Consider the following 23,120-nt stretch of genomic DNA (forward strand, 5'->3'; position numbering starts at 1 on the left):
TAATTTATATGCAAAAAAGTAACAGAGAATGGTGTGTGGTAAACGATACGCTGACAGCAGGTTTGGGAGTATCAATTAAATGCCTTAAAAACATGCACATACCTTGACCCAGAAATTCAACATCTTAAACTCTAAGGAAATAATTAAATATACATATAAAATTTAAAATAACAACAGCTAACATTTATTGACTAACATGTAGAGGCTTTGGAATCAGCAACCCACATGCATCTTTTCTTTAATCCTCTCTTTATTACAGAGGCAGAGGCTATTATTACAGATAATGAGACAGAAGACTAGATGGGCTTAAATAATTAGTGTAAAGTCAAATGGACAAGCAGTTTAATTATAACCTGCTCAAATCCAAAAGGCACGCTCATAACCTATGCTATCCTGCTTCTGTGGGGATGTTCACCTGAACACCTTCTAAAATCAGGAAGAACTGAAAGTAATCTACAGATCTGAGAAGAGGAGGCTAATTAAAACGTTATAATACATCTATACAATACAGGACCAAAAAAACCCCACTACACTTTAGGAGAATGTAACAGAAAACAGACACTATACTGTTATGTGAAAGACTGCTAAAAAGCAGTATATATGCACCACGTGATCTCTAAGCATTTTTTGTTATATGACGGAAACCTACATTTAAGAGGCGACAGTAATATGATAAAATACTCAATAAAGATTATCTATAGTCTGAAAGACTTTTATTTTCTTCTTTCCTACTATGACTTTTCATCAGAAAAAAAGGTATTTGGCTCAGAGGTTAAAGCTGCTGCTGCTGCTGCTGCTATTAAGTCACTTCAGTCGTGTCCGACTCTGTGTGACCCCATAGACGGAAGCCCACCAGGCTCCCCCGTCCCTGGGATTCTCCAGGCAAGAACACTGGAGTGGGTTGCCATTTCCTTCTCCAATGTGTTAAAGTGGAAAGTGAAAGTGAAGTCGCTCAGTCGTGTCCGACCCTTAGCGACCCCACGGACTGCAGCCTACCAGGCTCCTCCATCCATGGGATTTTCTAGGCAATAGTACTGGAGTGGCTTGCCATTGCCTTCTCCGAGAGGTTAAAGCGTCTGCCTCCAATCCAGGAGATCCAGGTTCGATCCCTGGGTCGGGAAGATCCCCTGGAGAAGGAAATGGTAACCCACTCCAGTATTCTTGCCTGGAGAATCCAATGGACGGAGAAGCCTGGTAGGCTACAGTCCACGGGGTCGCAAAGAGTCGGACACGACTGAGCGACGGAACGGAACGGAAAACTGTACATGAAGAGACAGATATATACCGAACATGCACAGACAGAGCTATCTATATTTTTTAAATCTAACTTTAGAAAGATTTACCTTCACTTAACATTCAGGGGGAGAAAAAAACCAAACAGTACACACATGGAAGCCACTCTATTTCTAAGAAGCTGTAAATCTTCTTCCTCTTGACACTCTTCAAAGACATAGATCAAGGGCAGCTCTTGGGATGACACTAGCAGAAGGCCACATAGCATATGCTATGAGAAATTCCGGCAAGCATTCTCGAGAAATTCGATTCTGTAAAGTATAATGTTTTCAAAGTCTGGCTCTTCTATTCTTCCTCCCACCTAACGTCCCCCAACTTGAAGCAATCAAAGGAAGCTTCTGGTTTTGCTTAATTCTAACTCTCATTTTCAATAATAAAAATGCACCCTTCCACTTTGAGAGACTCTGACCAATAATCCACATCTTAGTACCTGGTACATAATACAGCATCCAGTGAATACAGAATGAAGGAATAGTGACTGAATGGTTCATGCTCAGCCCAGCCGTGTCAGGGAGAGGTTTTGGAGTGTAAGAGTCGTATTTTCTACACTCTTGGTTAACCTAGTCTAGTACAAGTATGAAGAACTGATCAACATGAAGGGAGACACGGCTCTGCCATCAGGTCTGGAATTTCTCTGGCCTGATGGGTGATCCCTCAGATCCAAGAGCCAAACTGTTCAACTTAATTGACAGTGAGAATCCCAGATATCCTTCTCAACACTTTTGATTAGATCTTGCACTGTGGCCACCTCTCAGCTCTGGTTGAACCTCAGTCTGGAATCCAGTCTATCTGTAATGTCCTCCTGGCAGAGACAGCTGGCCTTGTGACTTTCAGCTGTTGGTTATTAGTTTCTCATGACATTTCTCAGATGTTCATGATTATTTTGTCTGTCCCTAGGAAAACTGATGAAGCGAGCAGGACAAATATCTTGTTCAAAGGTCACTAAGAGAAGTGATAAAAACAAGATCTTTTCATACCACTCTTTGCTTAGCACACGTGAGCTAAGATGGTTGGTCCTCTTTTAAATTAGCAACCCCGTCTAAAAATGTCGTATTTCTTTTCATTAGTGTCATCTTACACAATCATCTGCTGCCTCTGAAATTTCTCTGTCCCTTTGACTCCCCTGTATTTAGTTGGTTACAAGGTCCTGTTGATTCTCTTTCTCCAGTCCTTCTGAGGCTGTCCTTTCTTCCTGACCTCAGAGCAGCTCTCTGGTTCAGCAGTTGATCGTGTATGCTCTGCCTAATCTATCCCAACTGTCTTATTCCTCCATGTGTTTCCAAGATCACGTGCATGCTCCACATTGCTGCCAGCATTATTTGCCTAAAACTAGCATCTGATCAAGTTACATGTTGACCATATATTAAAAAAAAAAAAAAATCACCCAGAAGCATTATTCCAGAAGGCACTCCCCCATCATTCTATTAATAATCCTGCTCAGTTCCCAGGATTCTATGGACCAACCCCTTTCCCACCCCACCCCTGCACACCCACCAACCTCCCAGAGGTGGTGTGGGATCAGAGACAAGCAAAGGATCCAGGCCATTGGGATCTATCTGCTGTAGGTCATGCAACTGGCCTAAACACTGTGAAATGAGTCACCTGGATGGCCCCATATGGATCAAAGTCCATCCTTGGGACCTTCTGTCAAAAAGATCAAGAAAGATACTCTCCACTCACTGATGCAAGTTCCAAGGACCATTGAGGCTGGTTTATCTGTGAACATTCCTGCAGAGAATACAGCACAGAATATAGGAAGACAAGGGCTCACAGACAATGAGACACCAGAAAAAAGAAATGGGAAAGGCTGCGACAAATGTGGAGCCACCAGACCATGCCATGCTTCTTCCATCTTGGACTCACCAGTAATGTGAGCAAATAAATGCCTATTCTGAATTGTCTTCTTGACACTTTTGTGTAAAAAGAGTACTCACACAAACAACTCCACTACTTTGAAAATTTAATAGCACCTTACTTCCTACAGAAAAAAAAAACCCTGAACTCCTCAGAACAATATTCGAGTTCCTCAATCAAAGGGGCTATCTCAGACTTCCAGCTTTAATTCTCCTGTCTCAGTCTTAAGTATTTTCAGATATTAAAATAATAATAATGAAATAAACACTCTTGGTTCATAACATTTCCTGAATCTGAATTATACTTCTGTTCTCCCTCCAATACTCAGACCTTCAGACCCAGCTCCCACTGGACACCAGCATCATATCTTACATAACGACTTTTACATGCAAGCATAACTGCCCCCTAACTGGATACTCTGTGAACAAGAATGACTCTATAAAGTTTCACCTCTAGCACCTGACCATCTCTTTCAGACAGCAGACACCCCACAAATGTATGTAGCTCTGATTGGAAATAAAAGACTAAGGATAGATACCTGTTAGACTATTCATTCTTTCTTACATTAGAACTTTTCAAAAATTAACCATATTACTGTACAATCCAGCAACTGCATTCTTAGGCATTTATCCTACAGAAACAAGTTAATCTTCACTACTTTGTAATTTTATACACTGTACAAAAACCTGTACAGTGTTTACAGCTGTTTTAATCACCCCCAGAGTAGAAACAATCCAGTCATCCTTCATTGGATGATTGGCTAAACAAACTCAGGTGCATCTACACCATGGAATATTACTCAGCAAAAGAAAAGAACTCTTGATACACAAGACAACTTGAATAAATCTCAAAGGAATTTTGCTGACTGAAAAAAAGCCAATCCCAAAGGTCAAACAGTATATGATTCCATTTATTAAAATCCTTGAAATGACACCTTCATTCTTATTTTGGGGGCTTCCCTGGTGGCTCAGCCAGTAAAGAATCTTTCGGCAATGCGGGAGGCCTGGGTCTGGAAGATCCCTTGGAGAAGGGAATGGCTACCCACTCCAGTATTCCTGCCAGGAGAATCCCATGGCCAGAGAAGCCTGGCAGGCTACGGTCCCTGGGAATGCAAAGAGCTGGACACGACTGAGTGACTAACACCTTCTTCGAAATGACGACAATCACAGAAACAGGGAACAGATTAGTGGTTGCCAGGAGTTAAGGATGGGGGTGAGGAGGGAGGTGAGGCAGATGAGGGCAGTCATAAAAGGGATGCTTGTGGTGACTGACCTGTTCTGTATCTCGATCACATCAATATCTTGGTTGTGATAATGTATTATAATCTACTATTAAAGTGGGTTAAAGTACCCAGGATGGCTCTATTTTGTCTTGTAACTGCACGTGAATCTACAATTATCTCAAAATAAAAAGTCTAGTTTAAAAAAACACAAAACACTAGCTATATCTCAAATCTGAACCAAAATTTAGATTCTCAGTGCAAGAGTACCTCACAGACAATCATAGTTTCCAACAAAAGATCTCACAGCAACTATCATACATTAGAGTTTTGCTTAAAACAAGTGAGAAGAAAAGAGAATTTTCCTGATCAATATGAAAGAAGAGTTTTCTTTACATATAAAAATTATTTTCAGAAACTGGGATGGCAAAAGGAAACGACAAATACTAACAAAGAGAAGTGTCCCTGACCAAAACACTGAGTGTGGACCCTGAGCAAGTCTATCTCTAACAGTGCATGGTTGGACTTCCATGGGGATGAGTAAGAGCCACCAATCTGTGAAATCTGATCTGTTTGCCATTTAGAGCCATGTGACTCACCGAGGCTGCCTGCATTCATATCTAAAAATACAGAAAATCTGCAGCCTAGGCAAATTTGGCTCATTGGCTCAGGGCTTTTTGATTCAAATGCTGCACATTTAGAGATAGTGGTTTTATATTTATACCAGCCAGCTGCAAAGGAGGTTCTGCTGCTCAAATGACAGAAACTACGTGGAAGTCTAGAAGCAAAGAGGATCAGAAGACTTATCTGCTTCTATACATTTATCTGGAAGTCACAGGATGATACCTTCTCAGTCACTGGGAACATGAGAGCTGAAGTTCTCTGCAGGCTAGAAGGATGAGCTTTCTTGGGGAAAATGGGTGTGCCCCATGAAATGCTGGTCTTCAAAGAGGACAGAGGGAGTATCATGAGCTATTAAAGACACAGTAGGGTGTGGCAGTCAAATGCACAGTGGAGCACCACTTGGACCAGCTCTACAGAAAGAGAGGGTGTGCCACCTTGGACCTGCCATTTTTTGTTTTGTCTAGTTCCACTCAGTATCTCCTTCAGTAATGCCTGAGGCCATGACCACTGGTGAGTAGGACAGTTGATATCTGGGAAATACCTCTTGGACACTCGAATTCCTTCTCAGGAGGCTCCCCCTTCAACCCTTGGGAACTGCCTGGCAGAGCCCCTGCACTCACCCATCAAGACGCTCAGCAGCTTCTGCACTCTGGAATTGACCCCCACAATTCGGTAGAGCCCTTGCTCGTTGATCCCTGAGAAGAGAAACGGTGAAGATTTAATTAGAGGCACGTCAGAACACTAGTCAGGCCAACCCAGCCAAATGCACTTTTTTCATTTTCTCAGGACTTCTAAAAGCTTCTCTAATTAAAATTCCCTGTCACTCAGGTCTGCTCTTAGCGAAGGAGTGGGATTTGGTACAGCTGTCTAGGATTTCATGGATGTGCTGCACACTTCAGCCCTCGGGTTAGTTCAGTCATCACAGGGGCACAAAACCAAGGTGGCATCTGAAGAGTTTTGAAAGATGTGAAATATACACTTCTACATATGTCATATTTAACTAGTTTTTTCATTTAAAAAGACAAAAATGAAATGATAAAATAAGTTCACACTACAGACAAGGATAAACACTTTATTTTTGCATACAGAATGCAAATACTGAGGTGCTGGGGCATTTTATATTTTGGACAATGTTATCAGCTAAGGCTGAGAAATTAGACAATTCATTCATCTGTGTTGCAAATTTCTTTATAAAGAAAAAAGTCAACCACCTTTATTGAACCCAAGGAAACATGCAAATAGACCAGAAGGGGTTCACCTTCAAACACCGAAACAAAGAACCAAAACTAACCAGCCTCAGTACTTTGTTCATTTAACTGCAAGGATTAGATCACCACTGCATCCCTTACATTCAGACCAAGTGGAATGACATGGTGAAATGACTTTTTTCCTGCTGGTTCCAAGCCCATTATATTGGACACTTCTCAACTAACTGGTCTCCTGCTGCTTCTTATTCCCCTGATGGCCATCCTCCACTTAATACTCAAAAGGAGCTTTTCAAAGTGTCAGTCAGTTCAAATCATCTCTTTTCTTAAACTCTTTCAATGACTTCCCACTGTATTTGGATCACAATCAAAATTTACCATGGCCTATAAGGCCCTACACAGTTGAGCATAGGCCCACCTCTGACTGCTTTATCAAACACCTTTACACTCCTTCAACCATGTGTGCCTTCCTGTTACTCCAACATGCAAAGCTCACATCCCCAAACCACAACCTCTGCACAGGATTCCCTCTACCTGGAGCATTCTTCTCCCAGATCTTTTCACCACTGAGGTCTCAGCTTACATGCAATCTCTGATCAAAAACATCCCATGACCAGTGCTATTCGCCACTGCCTTAACCAGTTTTCTTTTCTTTATAGTAGTCAACAGTATCTGAAATCATCTTTATTATTCAATTTCTTGTTTGCTTTCCCCCTACAATTACCACGTAAACTTTAAGTACAGTGAGTCTATCTTCTTCACCATTATATCCCCAGTACCTAGGTAAGTCTACAATATCGGACAGAGTGAATAGAGTATTCATCAGGGCCACTACTTTTGGACCAAAACAAAATTTCCTGGAAGAAATTTGGGAAAAGGCTGACTTTGCAGTGTTTTTAACAAGGCCTTTATAGAAATGGAACTAATAAACAAAAGGAAGTAGTCTAGAATGGTAAGATTTTACAGCTCAAATGGACTATAAAAGCATGTACATCATCCTGCATGGTTCATGGGCTAGGCAACCCTGGGTCTCCTGAGGGATGGGCCTCAAGTTACTGGGTAGCAGAACCATTATTCAGTGACGTGGTGGCTTGAAGGGCTTAACCTTTCTGCAATGTCTCCACTCTTTTTGTCTCTGTGCTTTCCTAGAGTTTCACACACTTCCAGCTCCTAGTGGATGACTGACGAACCTCAGAATGTAGGAGAGGTCTGTTCACTCACCTCTGATCACCACCAATGGTGGTGGTGTGTACATACATGCACCGCAGTAGGGAGATAACCCACTTCCTCCCAAGCATTTATGAGAAAATGGCACTTAACTCACACTGTCCTTGTTTCCTCTTTGTGTTAGACTTCTTTAGATGTTAAAATATATCACATTCATTCTCATTTTAGAGGGGGTGGGGATGAGGAGATGGAGGCTAAAAGATCAAACCAATTGGTGACCCTCTTCTTCCTCTACTAATCACTGCACATATTTTCTGGTTTTACATCAGAAAAAGTCACCCTCTTGAGCTGTGGGTTTGCATTCATCACACAGACTATGAATGAGTTTAAATGATTAGGAGATGTGGCTCTCAGTTTTGGCGGTTGAAGACTGAGAGACAAAGAGGCTGGCCCACCTCTGCAGGAACTTGAACTTCATCATGGAGGGGAAGGGAGCTCACTTTTGGCTCCATTTTTATACTTTTACCCTTGTTAATCCTGGTGTGCTGTAGTACATGGGGTCACAAAGAGTCAGACATGACTGAGCAACTGAACTGAACTGAACCCTGTACCTCTTATTTCTCATTCCTTTTAAATGACAAGCAATCAAAACGCCTATTGAAAAATTACCTTAGTAACACATTTTAAAAAGTGTTGAAAGTGCAGTTATGGAAAATAGACAAATCCACGGAAGACAGTGAGGGACAGCAGAAACTGCCACTCATAACACAAGTTGCCCCCGCAGGCATGATCTTTCCTCTTCTTGCCATCCCCAGAATTGGTTCAGAGTGTACAGGCTGGTTCATAACTTGCATTTTTCACTTAATATACATTAATGAAAACCTTAGATTTCAATAAATATATTTCTACTGCATTTTTAGTGATTCAGAGTGTTTTACTGCATGGATGTAGCACATTCTTGGTTTAATCAATTTTTGAGACATCTGGCCAATTTCTGTTTTTTGTTTTGTTTCCTACCTTAACACTACTGTATAAACATCTTTATGGCTCAACCTGGCCCATGACCTTATTACCTTAAGATCAATTCCCAGAAATCACACCTTCTTCTATTTTATATTCTCTGGCTGTTTTATACATCTTTGCAACTCTTTATTAAAGGAAAGTATAGCAGAATTAAGCAAACTTTTAAAAAAAATAGCACACATTATAATGATTACTTTGAAAAGAATAGATTTGGACTAGATGCACAGGAGTAGAGGTTTATATGGTTAGTTTTTGTGTTTTTTTTCTTCCTCTCTACTCAATGCTTCAAAGCCTTTAATAAAATGCTTGTACTTCTAAACTTGTAAGAGTTATGGATCCTGTTTTAGAAGACAGAACTTCCTCAGACAAAAGGGCTGGAGGGTTGAGAGGTTGGAAAATCAATAAGATACCCATGCTTGACAATGGTTCAAATCAAATCCGGTGGAAAGACAACGATCAGCTTTCCTCGGGAATATAACAGACAACATACTCAAAGCTTGACACTGCCAGAATTGAGGAATCTCCTCTGTGGCTGTCTCCTCTGGGACAGAGATGACTGACAAACCAGCTTCTCTGACCTCAGAGTGCTGCCCCTGTGGACTCAGGAAAGGTCACCGTGGGACTTCAGCACCACTGCAGGAAACCAGGGGCCTGACCATTTCTCCTTACTTAGATAGATAGTGCCCTGGGCAGGATTCCTAATCTGGGGTCTACAACCCCAAGAGGCCAACTAGAGAATTCAGGGTGTCTATCAACTTAGGAAAACAATCGCAACTTTATTTCCACTAACCTGTAACTGAAATGAAACATTTCCTGCCTTTACAATATAAGCAACAAATCACAGCTTTAGCAGTACATGCAACTTGGTTGGAAACCAAAGATATTTTCCTAACATGTTACAATTGTCACTAACATCTTGAACTATCACTATTTCTGAATTATGCTAGCTATCAGACCCACTGCGGGAACCTGATGTGTAAAGAAAGAATCACATATATTATTATATCACAGCCATGTTTTTTAGTATTTTAACTGAATTTCAATAACTTCAGTAGCTTCCCTGGTGGCTCAGATGGTAAAGAATCTACCTGCAATGCAGGAGACCTGGGTTTGATCCCTGGGTTTGGAAGATCCACTGGAGAAGGGAATGGCTAGCCACTCCGGTATTCTTGCCTGGAGAATTCACTGGACAGAGGAGCCTGGTGGGCTACAGTCCATAGGTCCACAAAGAGTCAGACATGACTGAGTGACTAACACACATAAGTAACTAGATTCCTTATAATTCTATGTATTTGATAGGTATGCATTTAAAACAGTCTTCTGATTAGCTGAAAAGGTTGATGACACCAAATGAATCAAATCAGCTGAGAGCCCTTGTGCTTCAGAACAACACAAGCTGTGGAAACACACTGCCAGTGGCATTTGGGGAGTTAATGAGTCACTAGAGATTGGGAAACAGCAGGTAGCAGGTCTGCCACCTCACCAGATGTGTGACCTTGGCTGAGAACAATGCCATCTGCTGAACTATTTTACCTCTGGTTTCCACAGCATGGATGCATTTCCTGATGATGCTGAAGCCAATGCTGTCCAACTGCGCAGCTGAAAGAGGAAGAAGAAGGCAGTCAAGTTGCTGGTCGCACACATACCAACCCCAGAACAGGGCTTGACCAACCCAGCATGACTCAGTCCCATGGTGTTGCCAAGGATTCTTTTTTTCCCACTGAAAGTACAGGAATGATTCAAGATTTGAAACTGCTAGCATTCACGGAGCGCTTACCATATGCCAGGTACAGTTCAAAGTGCTTTGCACATATTATCTCATTTAATTCTCATGGCAACTCTCTGCAAGGTTATCGTCTATTAACAGCAGAAGAAACGCAGCACAGAGTAATGAGTACTTTGCTGAAGGAGTAACCAGACAAGCTTTAACTTGTTTTGATATTGTCAGGAGCTTTAGGACTAACTGTGTGCTGGTCTCCTTCAAAAGGCATAAATTAAATGATCAATAAATGTCAGGTAAGTGCTTCACAGAGCTCACCGTGTTTAATCCCAGCAAGTCCTCTAGGTTGGTACTATCATGAGCCCCAAATTACACAAGAAGAAATAGATTTGGCAAAGCTAACTATCTTGACCAAAGCTGCAGAGCTAATACGTGGGAGACTCACTCCTGAGCCAGTACAACCTTAACTGCCTTAAAAGTGACTCTGAAAAATAAAAAAAATTTTTTTAAAAAGTGACTCTGAGTTAAAGGGAAGAATAAAATTCTGCTCAGATGACTAGAAAAAGGGGGAAAAAGGAAAAGTGACCAGAGAGGGAATTAAAATAGCCAAGGAGGGAAAAGCACTAACATGGAAGACCCAGCCTCTATGCGGTCAACCAGCAGGTGGTAACAGGGTCTCCATCTGCTCCAAAACCCCCTCTTGTCACTCAGAAAATAAATGACAAGCAGCACCAACTTTTCCACAGCACAGAACCAACTGCTAACGTGGCAACAGGGCTGAAAACCCAACAAAATTCATCCCCGTGCTCTGATTACCCAATGATAAGATGTGCGTGGTAATCTTTAAGAATCTTTGACCTCCTTAGGATATCAGGACAAGATGTTCTACAAACCAGTGTTCTGAGTGGAGAAGGGAATGGTAGGAAGAAGGAAAATGAATATTTATAAAATGATTTGTTGTCATCCCAGGGCAAGAAATACACTTGTAAAATACAAGAACTGAACAGAATTTGAACTCATCTTGGATCTCATCCAAATGGAATTTCTCCAATTCTTAATGTATATGGTTGAATATAGGTCTAATGAAGAAAAAAAAAATCCTTTAAAAATCACTGAAAATTCCCCAAATCAAACCAAAAAGGAACGGTCATTTCCCCAAACTTCTCTTCCCAAAGAGAACCAGCTTTAGCTCTTACATGTGTACATATCACTTCGTGGTACTCATTGTTAAACATACTTACTATCTCTAGGATAGTAAATAAAGTGCCAGAAAAGGGGGGAAATGATGTTTTTCTTCCGGGAGAGCACTTGCTAAACAAATCATTGTTCTTATTCTCTTAAGGCTACAAAGAATCTACTAATTCAATCCCTTGTTTCTTCTAGTATGAACCGAGAGTTTACTCTGCAAATTGTGTTATATATAGCTTTCTGACTCAGAAAAGGATCATTCTTCCAAATGAAGCTCAACTCATACCATTGAGTTTTCTCAAATTTTATGACAAACTATAATACATAGTTTAAATATCTACTGGAATCAAAGCAAGATTTTCTAAAAATGGTAACTCACTAAGATATAATTCACATACTGTAGTGTTCACTCATTTAAAACTTACAATTCATTAATTTCTCATGTATTTCAAAGTCATGAATCAATCACCATTCTCCACATAGCATTTTCAATACTCCCATGAAAAACCTTATACACATTAAGAGTAACTCTATTTCTCTCCTCCCTCAGCTCCTAGAAACTAGAAATCTATCTTTTGTTTCTATAGATTTGCCTATTCTGGACATTTCATGTATAAGCAATCATATAATATTGTGGTCTTTTGTACCTAGGTTCTTTCACTTAGTATAGTGCTTTCCAGATTTCTCTACAATGCAGCATCAAAACACTTTACTCCATTTTAAGACTAAATACACTTCATTGCCTGGATATACCACATTTCACTTATCCATTCATCAGGTACCATTTCTGCTTTTGGGCTACTATGAATAATGCTACTAGGAACACAGCGTTGTACAAATCTTTGTGTGAACATAATTTTCATTTCTGTTCATTATGTGCCCAAGGTTAGAAGTGCTAGGTTATATGGTAACTCTTTGCTTAACTTTTTGAAGAAATGCCAAACTGCTTTCTAAAAGTGCTGGACCACTTTACATTCCCACCAGTGACACATGAAAGTTCCAATTTCTCCAGGTCCTTACCAACATTTGTTATTGTCTTTTAAATTACTGCCATTCTGGATATGAAATGGTATCTCACTGTGGTTTTTACTTGCATTTCCCTAATGACTAGTAGTGCTGGGCACCTTTTCATGTGTAGGGGAGAATGTTCATTTCTTTATACAGTAGTCAGAATAGAGCCTACTGGCAAGTATTTGTCAGAGGGGAAATTATTTTCTATATTTAAGGATGTTTCCTAAATGTCCATAAAATGATTCAATAGTCAGTTGAAGCCTTTTTGGTTCTTCTTTTGAGAGGTGGTTAGGAGGATTCTTGCACGGGGATGACAGTTAAGGAAGTTTGGGAGAAAAAGAACGGAAGTTGTGGACAATGCTCTCTGGGGAGTTGCTGAGATGGATTCCGAATTTGGAAATTTTGTGAACATGGTCATGTTCTAGGCATCAACAAACTTCTGTTCCGGACAAAGACTACTTTGCTTCCTTACCCTGTGAACATGGTTAAAATTAGAAATAAACTTGGCAGCTGACAGTGATGACCCCAGTGGCCAGAAGATACATGTTCATAAAGCCACTAGCCCAACTACTGGAAGAAATATGGACAGAGCTAGATATAACCCTGCAGAGACAAATCAGCACTTGACCTTTTCTCATGGAACTGTGGGAAGTTGGCTCCTTCTCTAAGTAGGTAATAGCTAACGGAAAAGAAGACAATGCTATCCCCCAAGTATATTCAGAAAAAACTAAATTCCACTAACCCACAGTAATTACACTTATGTCTTTCGGAAAATGGCAAAGAAAAATGCCTCCCACCCAAAATCTCTGAGTAAATGTTCCTTCTTTGGTTTTTCCAAAATTAGAAGTTCTCCATTTTATACCAGCAAAACCTTTTTCATGAAATAAATCTTACACAGATGTTACATAAAAAGGCATTACACATGTAACAATATTAGTATTTATTATTTGTCTAAGTTCAAATGCATATAACAAATTCATATATTGCCAAGTCAAATGCTAAGAGTTCAAGGTAACACTATAAGCCTCTAATGTGTTCAAGCTGCATACTGATGATAACTACTACAGTTTCATAAATAAAACTGTATTAATAAATGGAATTAATATCAAACAACAGTCCTAATAAGGAACTCATGAAAAACACTTTAACTATCACTGTTGTAAATCTCTAAACTGTAACTGGTATGAATCATTACACCACCCCCTACCCTGGCACTTCCCTTTATCTATCTCTGGTGTGCGCGTGCACACACACACACACAGACAAATACACAGGTCTGAATTCTATTCTCACCAGTCTGAGTTTCCTGCTGACATCATGATTAGGTTACTGACGATGAACAATTTCTTTCCTATTTAACATGTACTGAGTACCACTGTTGTGACAGGGACTACAGTGAATCCATAATCAGATCATTAGTCCTGATCACTGTCCAGCAGATACATAATCTAAGTTAATTGAGATCTCCTATTTGGAAAATCCAGTTCCCACTATTAGGTTTAGAACACCATCACCACTGAGCAGAGTTTGCTAATAACAGAAAAAGTCTGAGCAGCCCGCCAGATGGAAGCGGCTGTCCTTAATCCCTTCAAGCAGGTGATTCAGCTCTTTTACTGAGCCCAGGCTCAGAAAAGGTCAGGGATTTATTTGCAATTGCTGTATCCTTATAATCTCCAGAAATAATCTCTCATTAAATATCTACTAGGCTTGCATTATTCCCTTAATTTGACTGGCAATAAGTTGTTGCAGGGCCAATACCTCCTGGGCCAGACGCTCACCGTCTGGCAGCTAAGGCCTGGACTGGCTTACCTTCCTCTTTCAGCCATGAGTTCAGCTCTGCCCAGGTTTACGCAAAGGGCAGGCCAAACAGTTGTCAGATAATGAATATTCACAGAGCTCACACAAACACCCAGGCTGACCTGCCAAGTTAAAAAAGGGTCATCCTCTTAACTGTCATGTCAAATTCTGAAGCATTATTTGTCTGTTTTTAGAGGAAGTTAAGGGCCAAGGTCACACAAAGCTATTTTCTTGAAGTTTTATGGGGAACAGAAGGACATGGGATAGGCAATTTGACTGTCAGTCAACCTGGAGATTCTTAGGGCTAAAGTGGGAGGAGGATGTCTAGCAGACTATTTGGTCTCTGCTTACCATGCCCAGGGTATGAACTCTGAGAAGAGGGAAACAGGTTAGATCCAGGAACTGACTGCTTTACTGCAATAGGCTTAAAACAGCAATATACTTTAAGGATCAGTCAAATTGTTTAAAAGAAGGAGGCTGGTGGGTCAGGTATACACCTGGACTTTAGCATAACCTTCAATGCCTTGTTCTGCAGCTTCTGGTACCTCATGTTACCTCATATGAAGCTTTCCTTGGCCTTTAAAAAAAAAAAAAAAGCAACAGCAGCATGGTAAAGAGTGAAAACTACAATAAAATCATGAACTTAACCCTTAGCATTTCCCTTCTTTATTATCTCCCACATCCAAATTATTCACCTCAGTTTTACCGCCTAACGCATCTCAATTTTATCTAGTTCTCTCTGCCTTCACCACACCACCCTGGTCCTGGACCCCTCATCTGTTACCAGGACAGCTGCAAGGCCCTCCGAACTGGTCTCCTTGGCTCACACCTCCTCTGGCTCCCTCCAATCTGCCCTCAACCCTGCAGCCCCCATGACCTTGACAAAACCAGACCACATCACCTCTCTGCCTAAAATCATTCAATGGCACCCCACTGCTCTTAGAAGCATAACCCTGTCCCCTAACATGGCCCACACAGCCCTGCATGGTCTGGCTCCAGCTTCGTCTCATGGCCTTCCCCCAGGTCTCAGCACCCCAACCACACTGGCTTCCTCTCAGAGTATCCAATTAACCACACTTTCTCCTCAGCCTTTGCACAAGCTGTTTCACCCCTGGGAGCCCTTTGGCCCATGTGACTCCAAATTCTCAGGTCTTCCCCTTCAAGTATCATCTCCTGTAAAAAAGCTTCTCTGACCCCTCCACCTAGGTTGATGCCTTCCTTAACCTCTCCATCAGAGTATGCAGCATGAGTACAAGCCTACATTTATTTGTACAATCCTGCAAAAGATGTCAGTCTACCAAGCTGGATATGCATTCATAAAGTCAATGGTCCATATATAACTTATTTATTGTTATTACTACTAAATCTCTGTCATCCACTGTCCACTATAATGCTGGAAATGAAGTAGAAGCATGTAACTTTTCATTTGGTGTAATTTTTCATTCTGGATACATGGATCTGTAAAGTGGTGACTGAATGGTCGGAAGAGCTGCAGAGGGACAGTGTGGTAGAGTCAAAGTGACCTTTCAAACTTCAACTGATGTAAACCGTATGAAAGCAGATAGGTTATCTAAGCTTCTGGTCCTCTGCTTTTCCATCTTTTGTGAGGATAAAAGGTTAAATAAAGAAATGAATGGCTTAATCTAACCACTTCCTTCCTTCCTGTATCAACACAAACAGGTATTACCAAGCAGTACAGCCTTAAGAATCAGTCCCAGAGAAGGGAAAAACAAAAACTATGCAAGCCAAGACATAGAACAGAGGAGACAAAACCAAGTTTAGGTTTCCTGGACACTTTTATTAATAGAAATCCTTTGCTTGCACATACTAACTAGACCATCTAAACAGTCAGACAGGACTTCCCTGGTGGAAGTAGATAGGAATACACCTGCCAATGCAGGAGACACGGGTTCAAGTCCTGGTCCGGGAAGATCCCACATGCTTTGGAGCAACTAAGCCTGTGTACCACAACCACTGAGCCCTCACTCTAGAGGCTGTGCTCTACAAGAGAAGCCACCATAATGAGGAGCCTGCAAACCACAATGAAGAAGCAGGCCCCACTCACTGCAACTGGAGAAAGTCCGAGAAAAGCAATGAAGACACAGTACAGCCAAAAATAAAAATAAATAAATAAAATAAATAAAACCATTAAAAAAAAAAAGAGAGTCAGACAGGCCTGAGGGTAGAGAAAGCTCTAGAAAACAAGAGCATTCACCTCCAGAATTTTGTGCCACTCACTCTTCAGGTCCAAAAGTCCCTCTTATAAAAATCACTGACTATGTGGTCAGTTCAGTTCAGTTCAGTTCATTTCAGTCGCTCAGTTGTGTCTGACTTTTTGCGACCCCATGAATCGCAGCACACCAGGCCTCCCTGTCCATTACCCACTCCCAGAGTTCACTCAAACCTATGTGCATCGAGTCGGTGATGCCATTGAGCCATCTCATCCTCTGCTCTACCCATCTCCAAATCCTTAGTATTCAAAGCACCCAGAAACTAGGGAAGAAGTGGCCAAATCACCAGTTCTGACTAGAAGGGATCTTTTCACAGCATAGGCTGACTGATAGACATATACTCTGAAAAAAAAAAAAAAGTGACACTTTGAGATATGTCCCAAAGTTACCCCAAACATGCCTCCCAGGAATTCTAACAGACTTCAGACCTCTTCTTGAAAGGAGGGGAACTGACTTACCAGAATTAGGCTCAATGTGAATTAGATGGAATTAACAGTTTCCTAAAGCTGATGTATGACAGATTTTTTCTTTATTCAACTTTTCTTTGATTAAAAAAAAATACCTTTCAAGTTTTTTTTTTTTCTTTTCTATGGGAGAAATGGAATTTTCTGGAAATAAAAACAAGAGAACTGAGGTAAAGGAAGTCCCTGCTGTGTTTCTAATGCTGATGGATACAGGAAGTTGGCTGGAGTTGCTGAGACCAGCCCACCACTTTATGGACAGTTCCTGGGGCACGTTCTCACCACAGAAACTTACTCACTTTCCCTATGTCATTTGCTCTTTAAAGGCTGGTCTGCCTCGCTCCTTCTGAATTTAATCAATTTTAGCACCATTAAAAGCCATGAAGAAAAACACCCACACTGAATTGAATACAAAATCCCATCTGGAGAAGAGATTTCCAGTTGGCTCACACACTCAGAGGGGCTCACATCCTTTTCCTCAGCATGTGAAACCCCAGAGTTGCCAGGGCTTCCTGGCTGTGAAGCTTCCAGTGGGGTCCAGGAAAGGTGTGAGTTCTCTACTTGGGCAATTACCCAGCCAGTTTTAATCCCAGATCAGCTCCCCAAACCTGTGACCCATTTCACTTCACTGCCAACTGCCCTCTATTCTGTTCCCCGGCTGGTAGGTACTCAGGGAATGTGAATGAACTTTAGTATTAATGAAGCAACACCGACAGAAGCTGTATGTACTGGAAAGAGAACAATGAATTTTAAGGCCAGACAGACCTGGCTTAGACTGCTGTCTCTGCCACCTCTGGCCATTGTGCTCTTAGGCAAGAAGCTTCACCTTCCTCACCTGTGTGGTATGGTAACTCACTTTAATGCTACAAAGGTCAAATGAAATGCACAGCAACTGAGACTGAGCTGCTGCTGCTGCTGAGTCACTTCAGTCGTGTCCGACTCTGTGTGACCCCATAGATGGAAGTCCACCAGGCTCCCCTGTCCCTGGGATTCTCCAAGCAAGAACACTGGAGTGGGTTGCCATTTCCTTCTCCAATGTGTGAAAGTGAAAAGTGAAAGTGAAGTCGCTCAGTCGTGTCCGACCCCTAGCGACCCCATGGACTGCAGCCTACCAGGCTCCTCCATCCATGGGATTTTTCAGGCAAGAGTACTGGAGTGGCTTGCCATTGCCTTCTCCGGAGACTGAGCTAGTATTCAGTAAATGGTCATTACCAGTACTATGATTATTAGGATATAGTAACTATTCTGAAAGAGATGGGAATACCAGACCACCTGACCACCTGTATGCAGGTCAGGAACCAACAGTTAGAACTGGACATGGAACAACAGACTGGTTCCAAATAGGAAAAGGAGTACATCAAGGCTGTATATTGTCACCCTGCCTATTTAACTTATATGCAGAGTACATCATGAGAAACGCTGGGCTGGAAGAAGCACAAGCTGGAATCATAAGATTGCCGGGAGAAATATCAATAACCTCAGATATGCAGATGATACAACCCTTAGGGCAAAAAGTAAAGAAGAACCAAAGAGCCCCTTGATGAAAGTGAAAGAGGAGAGTGAAAAAGTTGGCTTAAAGCTCAACATTCAGAAAATTAAGATCATGGCACCTGGTCCCATCACTTCATGGCAAATGGAAGGGGAAACAGTGGACACAGTGGTTGACTTTATTTTTCTGGGCTCCAAAATCACTGTAGATGGTGATTGCAGCCATGAATTAAAATTATTGCAGCCATAAATTAAAATTAAAAGACACTTACTCCTTGGAAAGAAAGTTATGACCAACCTAGACAGCATATTAAAAAGCAGAGACATTACCTTGTCAACAAAGGTCTGTCTAGTCAAGGCTATGGTTTTTCCAGTGGTCATGTATGGATGTGAGAGTTGGACTATAAAGAAAGCTGAGCCGAAGAACTGATGCTTTTGAACTGTGGTGTTGGAGAAGACTCTTGAGAGTCCCTTGGACTACAAGGAGATCCAACCAGTCCATCCTAAAGGAGATCAGTCCTGGGTGTTCATTGGAAGGACTGATGTTGAAGCTGAAACTCTAATCCTTTAGCCACCTGATACGAAGAGCTGACTCATTTGAAAAGACCCTGATGCTGGGAAAGATTGAGGGCAGGAGGAGAAGGGGGCGACAGAGGATGAGATGGCTGGATGGCATCAACCGACTCGACGGACGTGGGTTTGGGTGGACTCCAGGAGTTGGTGATGGACAGGGAGGCCTGGCGTGTTGTGGTTCATGGGGTCGCAAAGAGACAGACACGACTGAGCAACTGAACGGAACTGAACTGAACTACATTGTAATACTTGAATCAAACTTTCCAGTTGATGAAATACTCTTCACACCCAAGTGCATGTTAACCTTACTGTATTCTCATGGGGGTACATATTGCTACTATTCTTACTAAAAACATCTTGCTGTGTCTCCACACTAGTAAGTATAATGAAGGATAATACAATACTATTTCTAGAATAAATTAATAGTAATAAATTAATAAATATATTGACTTTTCCAATATATCTGTTAAGTTTTTATGATGAGAAAAGCCAGGCTCACGATGTTAAGTGGTACCCACAATGACGATGGCAGTAGTAACACTTTGCACATAGTGTTGCTCTGGAGTAGGCACTAATTGCACCATATCATCACCATTATCATTATCACCAGCCCTGCTTTGCAGGCAGGAAACCTTGGATCAAACAAGGTTAAGGAACTTCTGTAGGATTATGGTGTTCATGAGTGGTGGAAACTGCAATACTTTGGCCACCTCATGCGACGAGTTGACTCACTGGAAAAGACTCTGATGCTGGGAAAGGTTGGGGGCGGGAGGAGAAGGGGACGACGGAGAATGAGATGGCTGGATGGCATCACCGACTCTGTGGACATGAGTTTGAGTGAACTCCGGGAGTTGGTGATGGACAGGGAGGCCTGGCATGCTGTGATTCATGGGGTCGCGGAGAGTCGGACATGACTGAGCGACTGAACTGAACTGAACTGAACTGAGTGGTGGAACCAGGATTCTAACTTGGTCTGGCTCCAGAGATCATTCTCTTCTATTCTCTATTCCTCTACTGAAGTTCACACAGTTAGTCAGAGAACAACCAGGGCTGGAGTCCTATTTTCTGGATTCTGCCCTTTCTACTCCAGAAGTAGCTCCCAAACCTAGGGGACAGACTCAGGGGCATGATTGCTCAATGCAGATTTTGGGTGCCTCCCAAAGGATATGCCTCAGCAGGTATGAGAATCACATGTAGGATAGATAACACTGTACACTGTACACCAAGTGACCAAAATTATTATCCCTAAAGACCACTACAAATGATTATTGACTATTAGTTAATGGGTGATATCTATTCCACATTCCTCATCCAATAATAAAGATTCACCAATGCTGTGTACCTCAAAGTATAATGCTGGTTTATGCCATCGGGGTATATGAAATGATTCCAAGTAGTTCACAAATAAATACTTGCAATTGTTACACACTTACTTTAATAAGTACTAGAAATTTATTGTTTTATCTCACAAAGTATGATGCATTTTGAAAATAAATGTAGTTTAAGAAGAGTGAATTGATTTAAAAAAATAGTACATAAATAGTATTACAGGGGGTATATACATGTTACAAAATAATGAAGGTGACAAACAACATATTTGGGAGCTACTGTCCTAATCTGTACCAGCCCAGGCACCACCTTCAACCTGGCTGAAAGGACAAGATGGGAAGGTACCACATTCTATCAGCAAGCTGTCCTATTTCAATAGTTATCCTTGAGTCCTTGCCATCTCTCACATCCCACATCCAATCCGTTAGCCAGTCCCATCAGCAAAACTTAAGAATCCAGCTACTTCTCATCATCTCTGTTACTAATACTTTGGTCCAAGCTACCATCATCTTTTGCCTGGACTGTTCCCATAGCCTCTCAACTGTTTCTCCTTTTGCCCCCTACAGTGTATTCTCTGCCGGCGATCGGAGTCATGTTTTAAAAATATACATTGGCTCATGTCACTTGCCTGATCACAACCTGCCAGGGACTTCTCATGACACTTAGAACGCAATCCTACCTCCTGACCACAGCCTCACATGGTTCAGTCTACCTGAACCCTCTCCCTTTGGTCTCTGCCAATCCAGTCACAAGGGTCCTTCCTGATACTCCGTGAACATGGCTAGTTCAGCTTCCCCGCTGCAGGGGCCTCTGTACGTGCTTGTTTCTCTGCCAGTTCCTGACACGACACCCTCCCTAGGTTTGTTCAGGTTTCTCCTTAAATGTCATTTCCTCAAGAAGGCCTCCTCTGTCCCTGGTATCTAAAACAGCCACCCATCAAGAGAGGGATGGACAGGGAGTTTGGGGTTAGTGGACGCAAACTGTTACATATAGGATGGATACACAACAAGGTCCTGCTGTACAGCACAGGGAACTATATTCAATATCCTGTGATAAACCATAACGGAAAAGAATATGAAAAAGAATGTGTATTGCTCTATAACTGAGCCATTCTACTATACAACGGTAATTAACACAACACTGTAAAATCAACTATACTTCAGTAAAAAATTAATAAAATATAAAATAGCCACCCTTCCCTGTAACTCTCTGTCCCTTTGTTCTTCCTTCCTCATAGCCCTTCTCTCCACCTGGAAGCCTCCCTTTGCTTGCTGGCTTACTGTTTAGTGTCCCTGCTCTCATTCAGGGACTTTATCTGCCTTGTTCACTACCGTAGCTTCAATACAGATTTCCTGAAGGAAGCAACAAATACAACCCACATTTTCACCAGCAGAGACACCAAGAAATCAATAGGTAAAGAAGTTCCTACACTCCAGGAACCTCAATGGGGAGCAGCTGACTGAACCCTGGGACCTTCCAGAGTGCAGGGGTCTGCTGGGGAAGCGCAGAACAGACAGCACTGATGCGGATCTCATTCACCCCCTGACCTCTATGCATGAATACCACCAATCAGAGTTTTCTTCCCTAGCCAACCACATACCCAGGAACCTATCTTCTTTTTTCATGGTTTCTGAACACGCACATTAAGAAAAATACCTGAGAAGGATGGAGAGTAAAGCAAGTAAAACAGGTAGCAGAGGAAGAGATGAAAACCCTGCCTGGCTTGGAATAAACCTGCCAGTCTCAGATGTTCCAGTTCTCAGCCAGACAGAGGCAGCCAAAGTGGCAGCAGGTGGGTTCCTGCACAGTGCAGGCTGGGAACTGCAGACCAGCTCGGGGTAGAAGGAGAGGGGAAGGACTGTTTCCTTGTGGGCTTTTACATCTGCAATCTCCTCGTCTACCCTAAAATTCCTAATCAGGACAGCTGTGAAGAAGCGAGGCTTCACACACGCCTTGGTAATGTGAACCATCTTAATCAGAACCATTTGTCTCCTACCTGGGACTCTGGACATTCCAAGAATGACTTACAGTCCAGTGGCCTCAGTTCCTTTCTACCTCAAGGCCTGGGTGACTGTGCACTGATTTCTCAACCAAAAGAGACAGTGCCAGCTTTCTGAAGGTGGATGTGTTTCAAGTGGAAAAACAACCTCCTCTGGCCAGCTAGATCCCTTCCCTGCCTCTAACTACGCGACCTCTACCTTATCTGCCCTAGAAACGGTTTAGCTATCTTTCAGACAAACTTCAGGGCAGTAGAAGGCAGGGAAGGAGATACCATTCCGAATCTGAGGCCTAAGATTTGCACCTGGAGTCATCATGATATTGTATGATGTGGGAATACATCACCTCTTGGACCCTTTTTCTCATCTTGAAGAACAAGCATGGTAGAAATCAAAAAAAGCAATGCATGTGAAGGCACTCTGAGGAACTCTGAAAGAAACTATCCAGTGTCAGGCTTTATATAAATAGCTTCTGGTTTCAGCTAATGATGATGTTATTGATAATAACAGCAGAGTGTAACATTTAATGACTGCTTAGAATACCAAGCACCACTGATTAAAGAATTTCCAGTTTATTCTCATTTGATACTCTCAAAAAAACCAATGATGTAGACAATAAGACTATCCTCATTTTACAGATAAAGAAACTGAGTTCTGGAGAAATTAATTTCCCACAGTCACGCATTCAATAAGCCATGAGGCTGGGATTCCAAACACATATGCAATAATACTCCAGAACCAACGTTCCCAACCACTACTCAAAACTCCCCCCACTTGACGGCTTTCACTAAATCTCACATGCTGAATGAGAGGTGCACACTCTGAACACTGATTAGGGTGGGAAGGAATGATCTTGAGTAACCACAAGTTTGCACTTAGAATGAAGCCTCAGTTTTCTCATCTGTAAATGGGGTCAATACTACCATCTGCCTCACAGGGT

The 23,120-nt window shown here is 41.8% G+C and overlaps 1 protein-coding gene across 4 annotated transcripts in view; it reads right to left on the reverse strand.

Moving 5' to 3' along the window:
- Positions 1-23,120, reverse strand: part of ARHGAP26 (Rho GTPase activating protein 26) — a 563,256-nt gene that overhangs the window by 181,618 nt on the left and 358,518 nt on the right. For all 4 annotated transcript variants that reach the window (XM_088838588.1, XM_088838587.1, XM_088838586.1 and 1 more), the window contains exons 13-14: positions 9,919-9,984; positions 5,611-5,685 (exon numbers count right to left, since the gene is read on the reverse strand). In XM_088838588.1, coding sequence (XP_088694714.1) covers positions 5,611-5,685; positions 9,919-9,984 — 141 coding nt within the window. The remainder of the gene's footprint in view (positions 1-5,610; positions 5,686-9,918; positions 9,985-23,120) is intronic.

This window comes from Moschus berezovskii, chromosome 8, assembly GCF_049115385.1.
Source record: "Moschus berezovskii isolate FMDL1 chromosome 8, NW_MosBer_1.0, whole genome shotgun sequence".
Lineage (NCBI taxonomy): Eukaryota > Metazoa > Chordata > Mammalia > Artiodactyla > Moschidae > Moschus > Moschus berezovskii.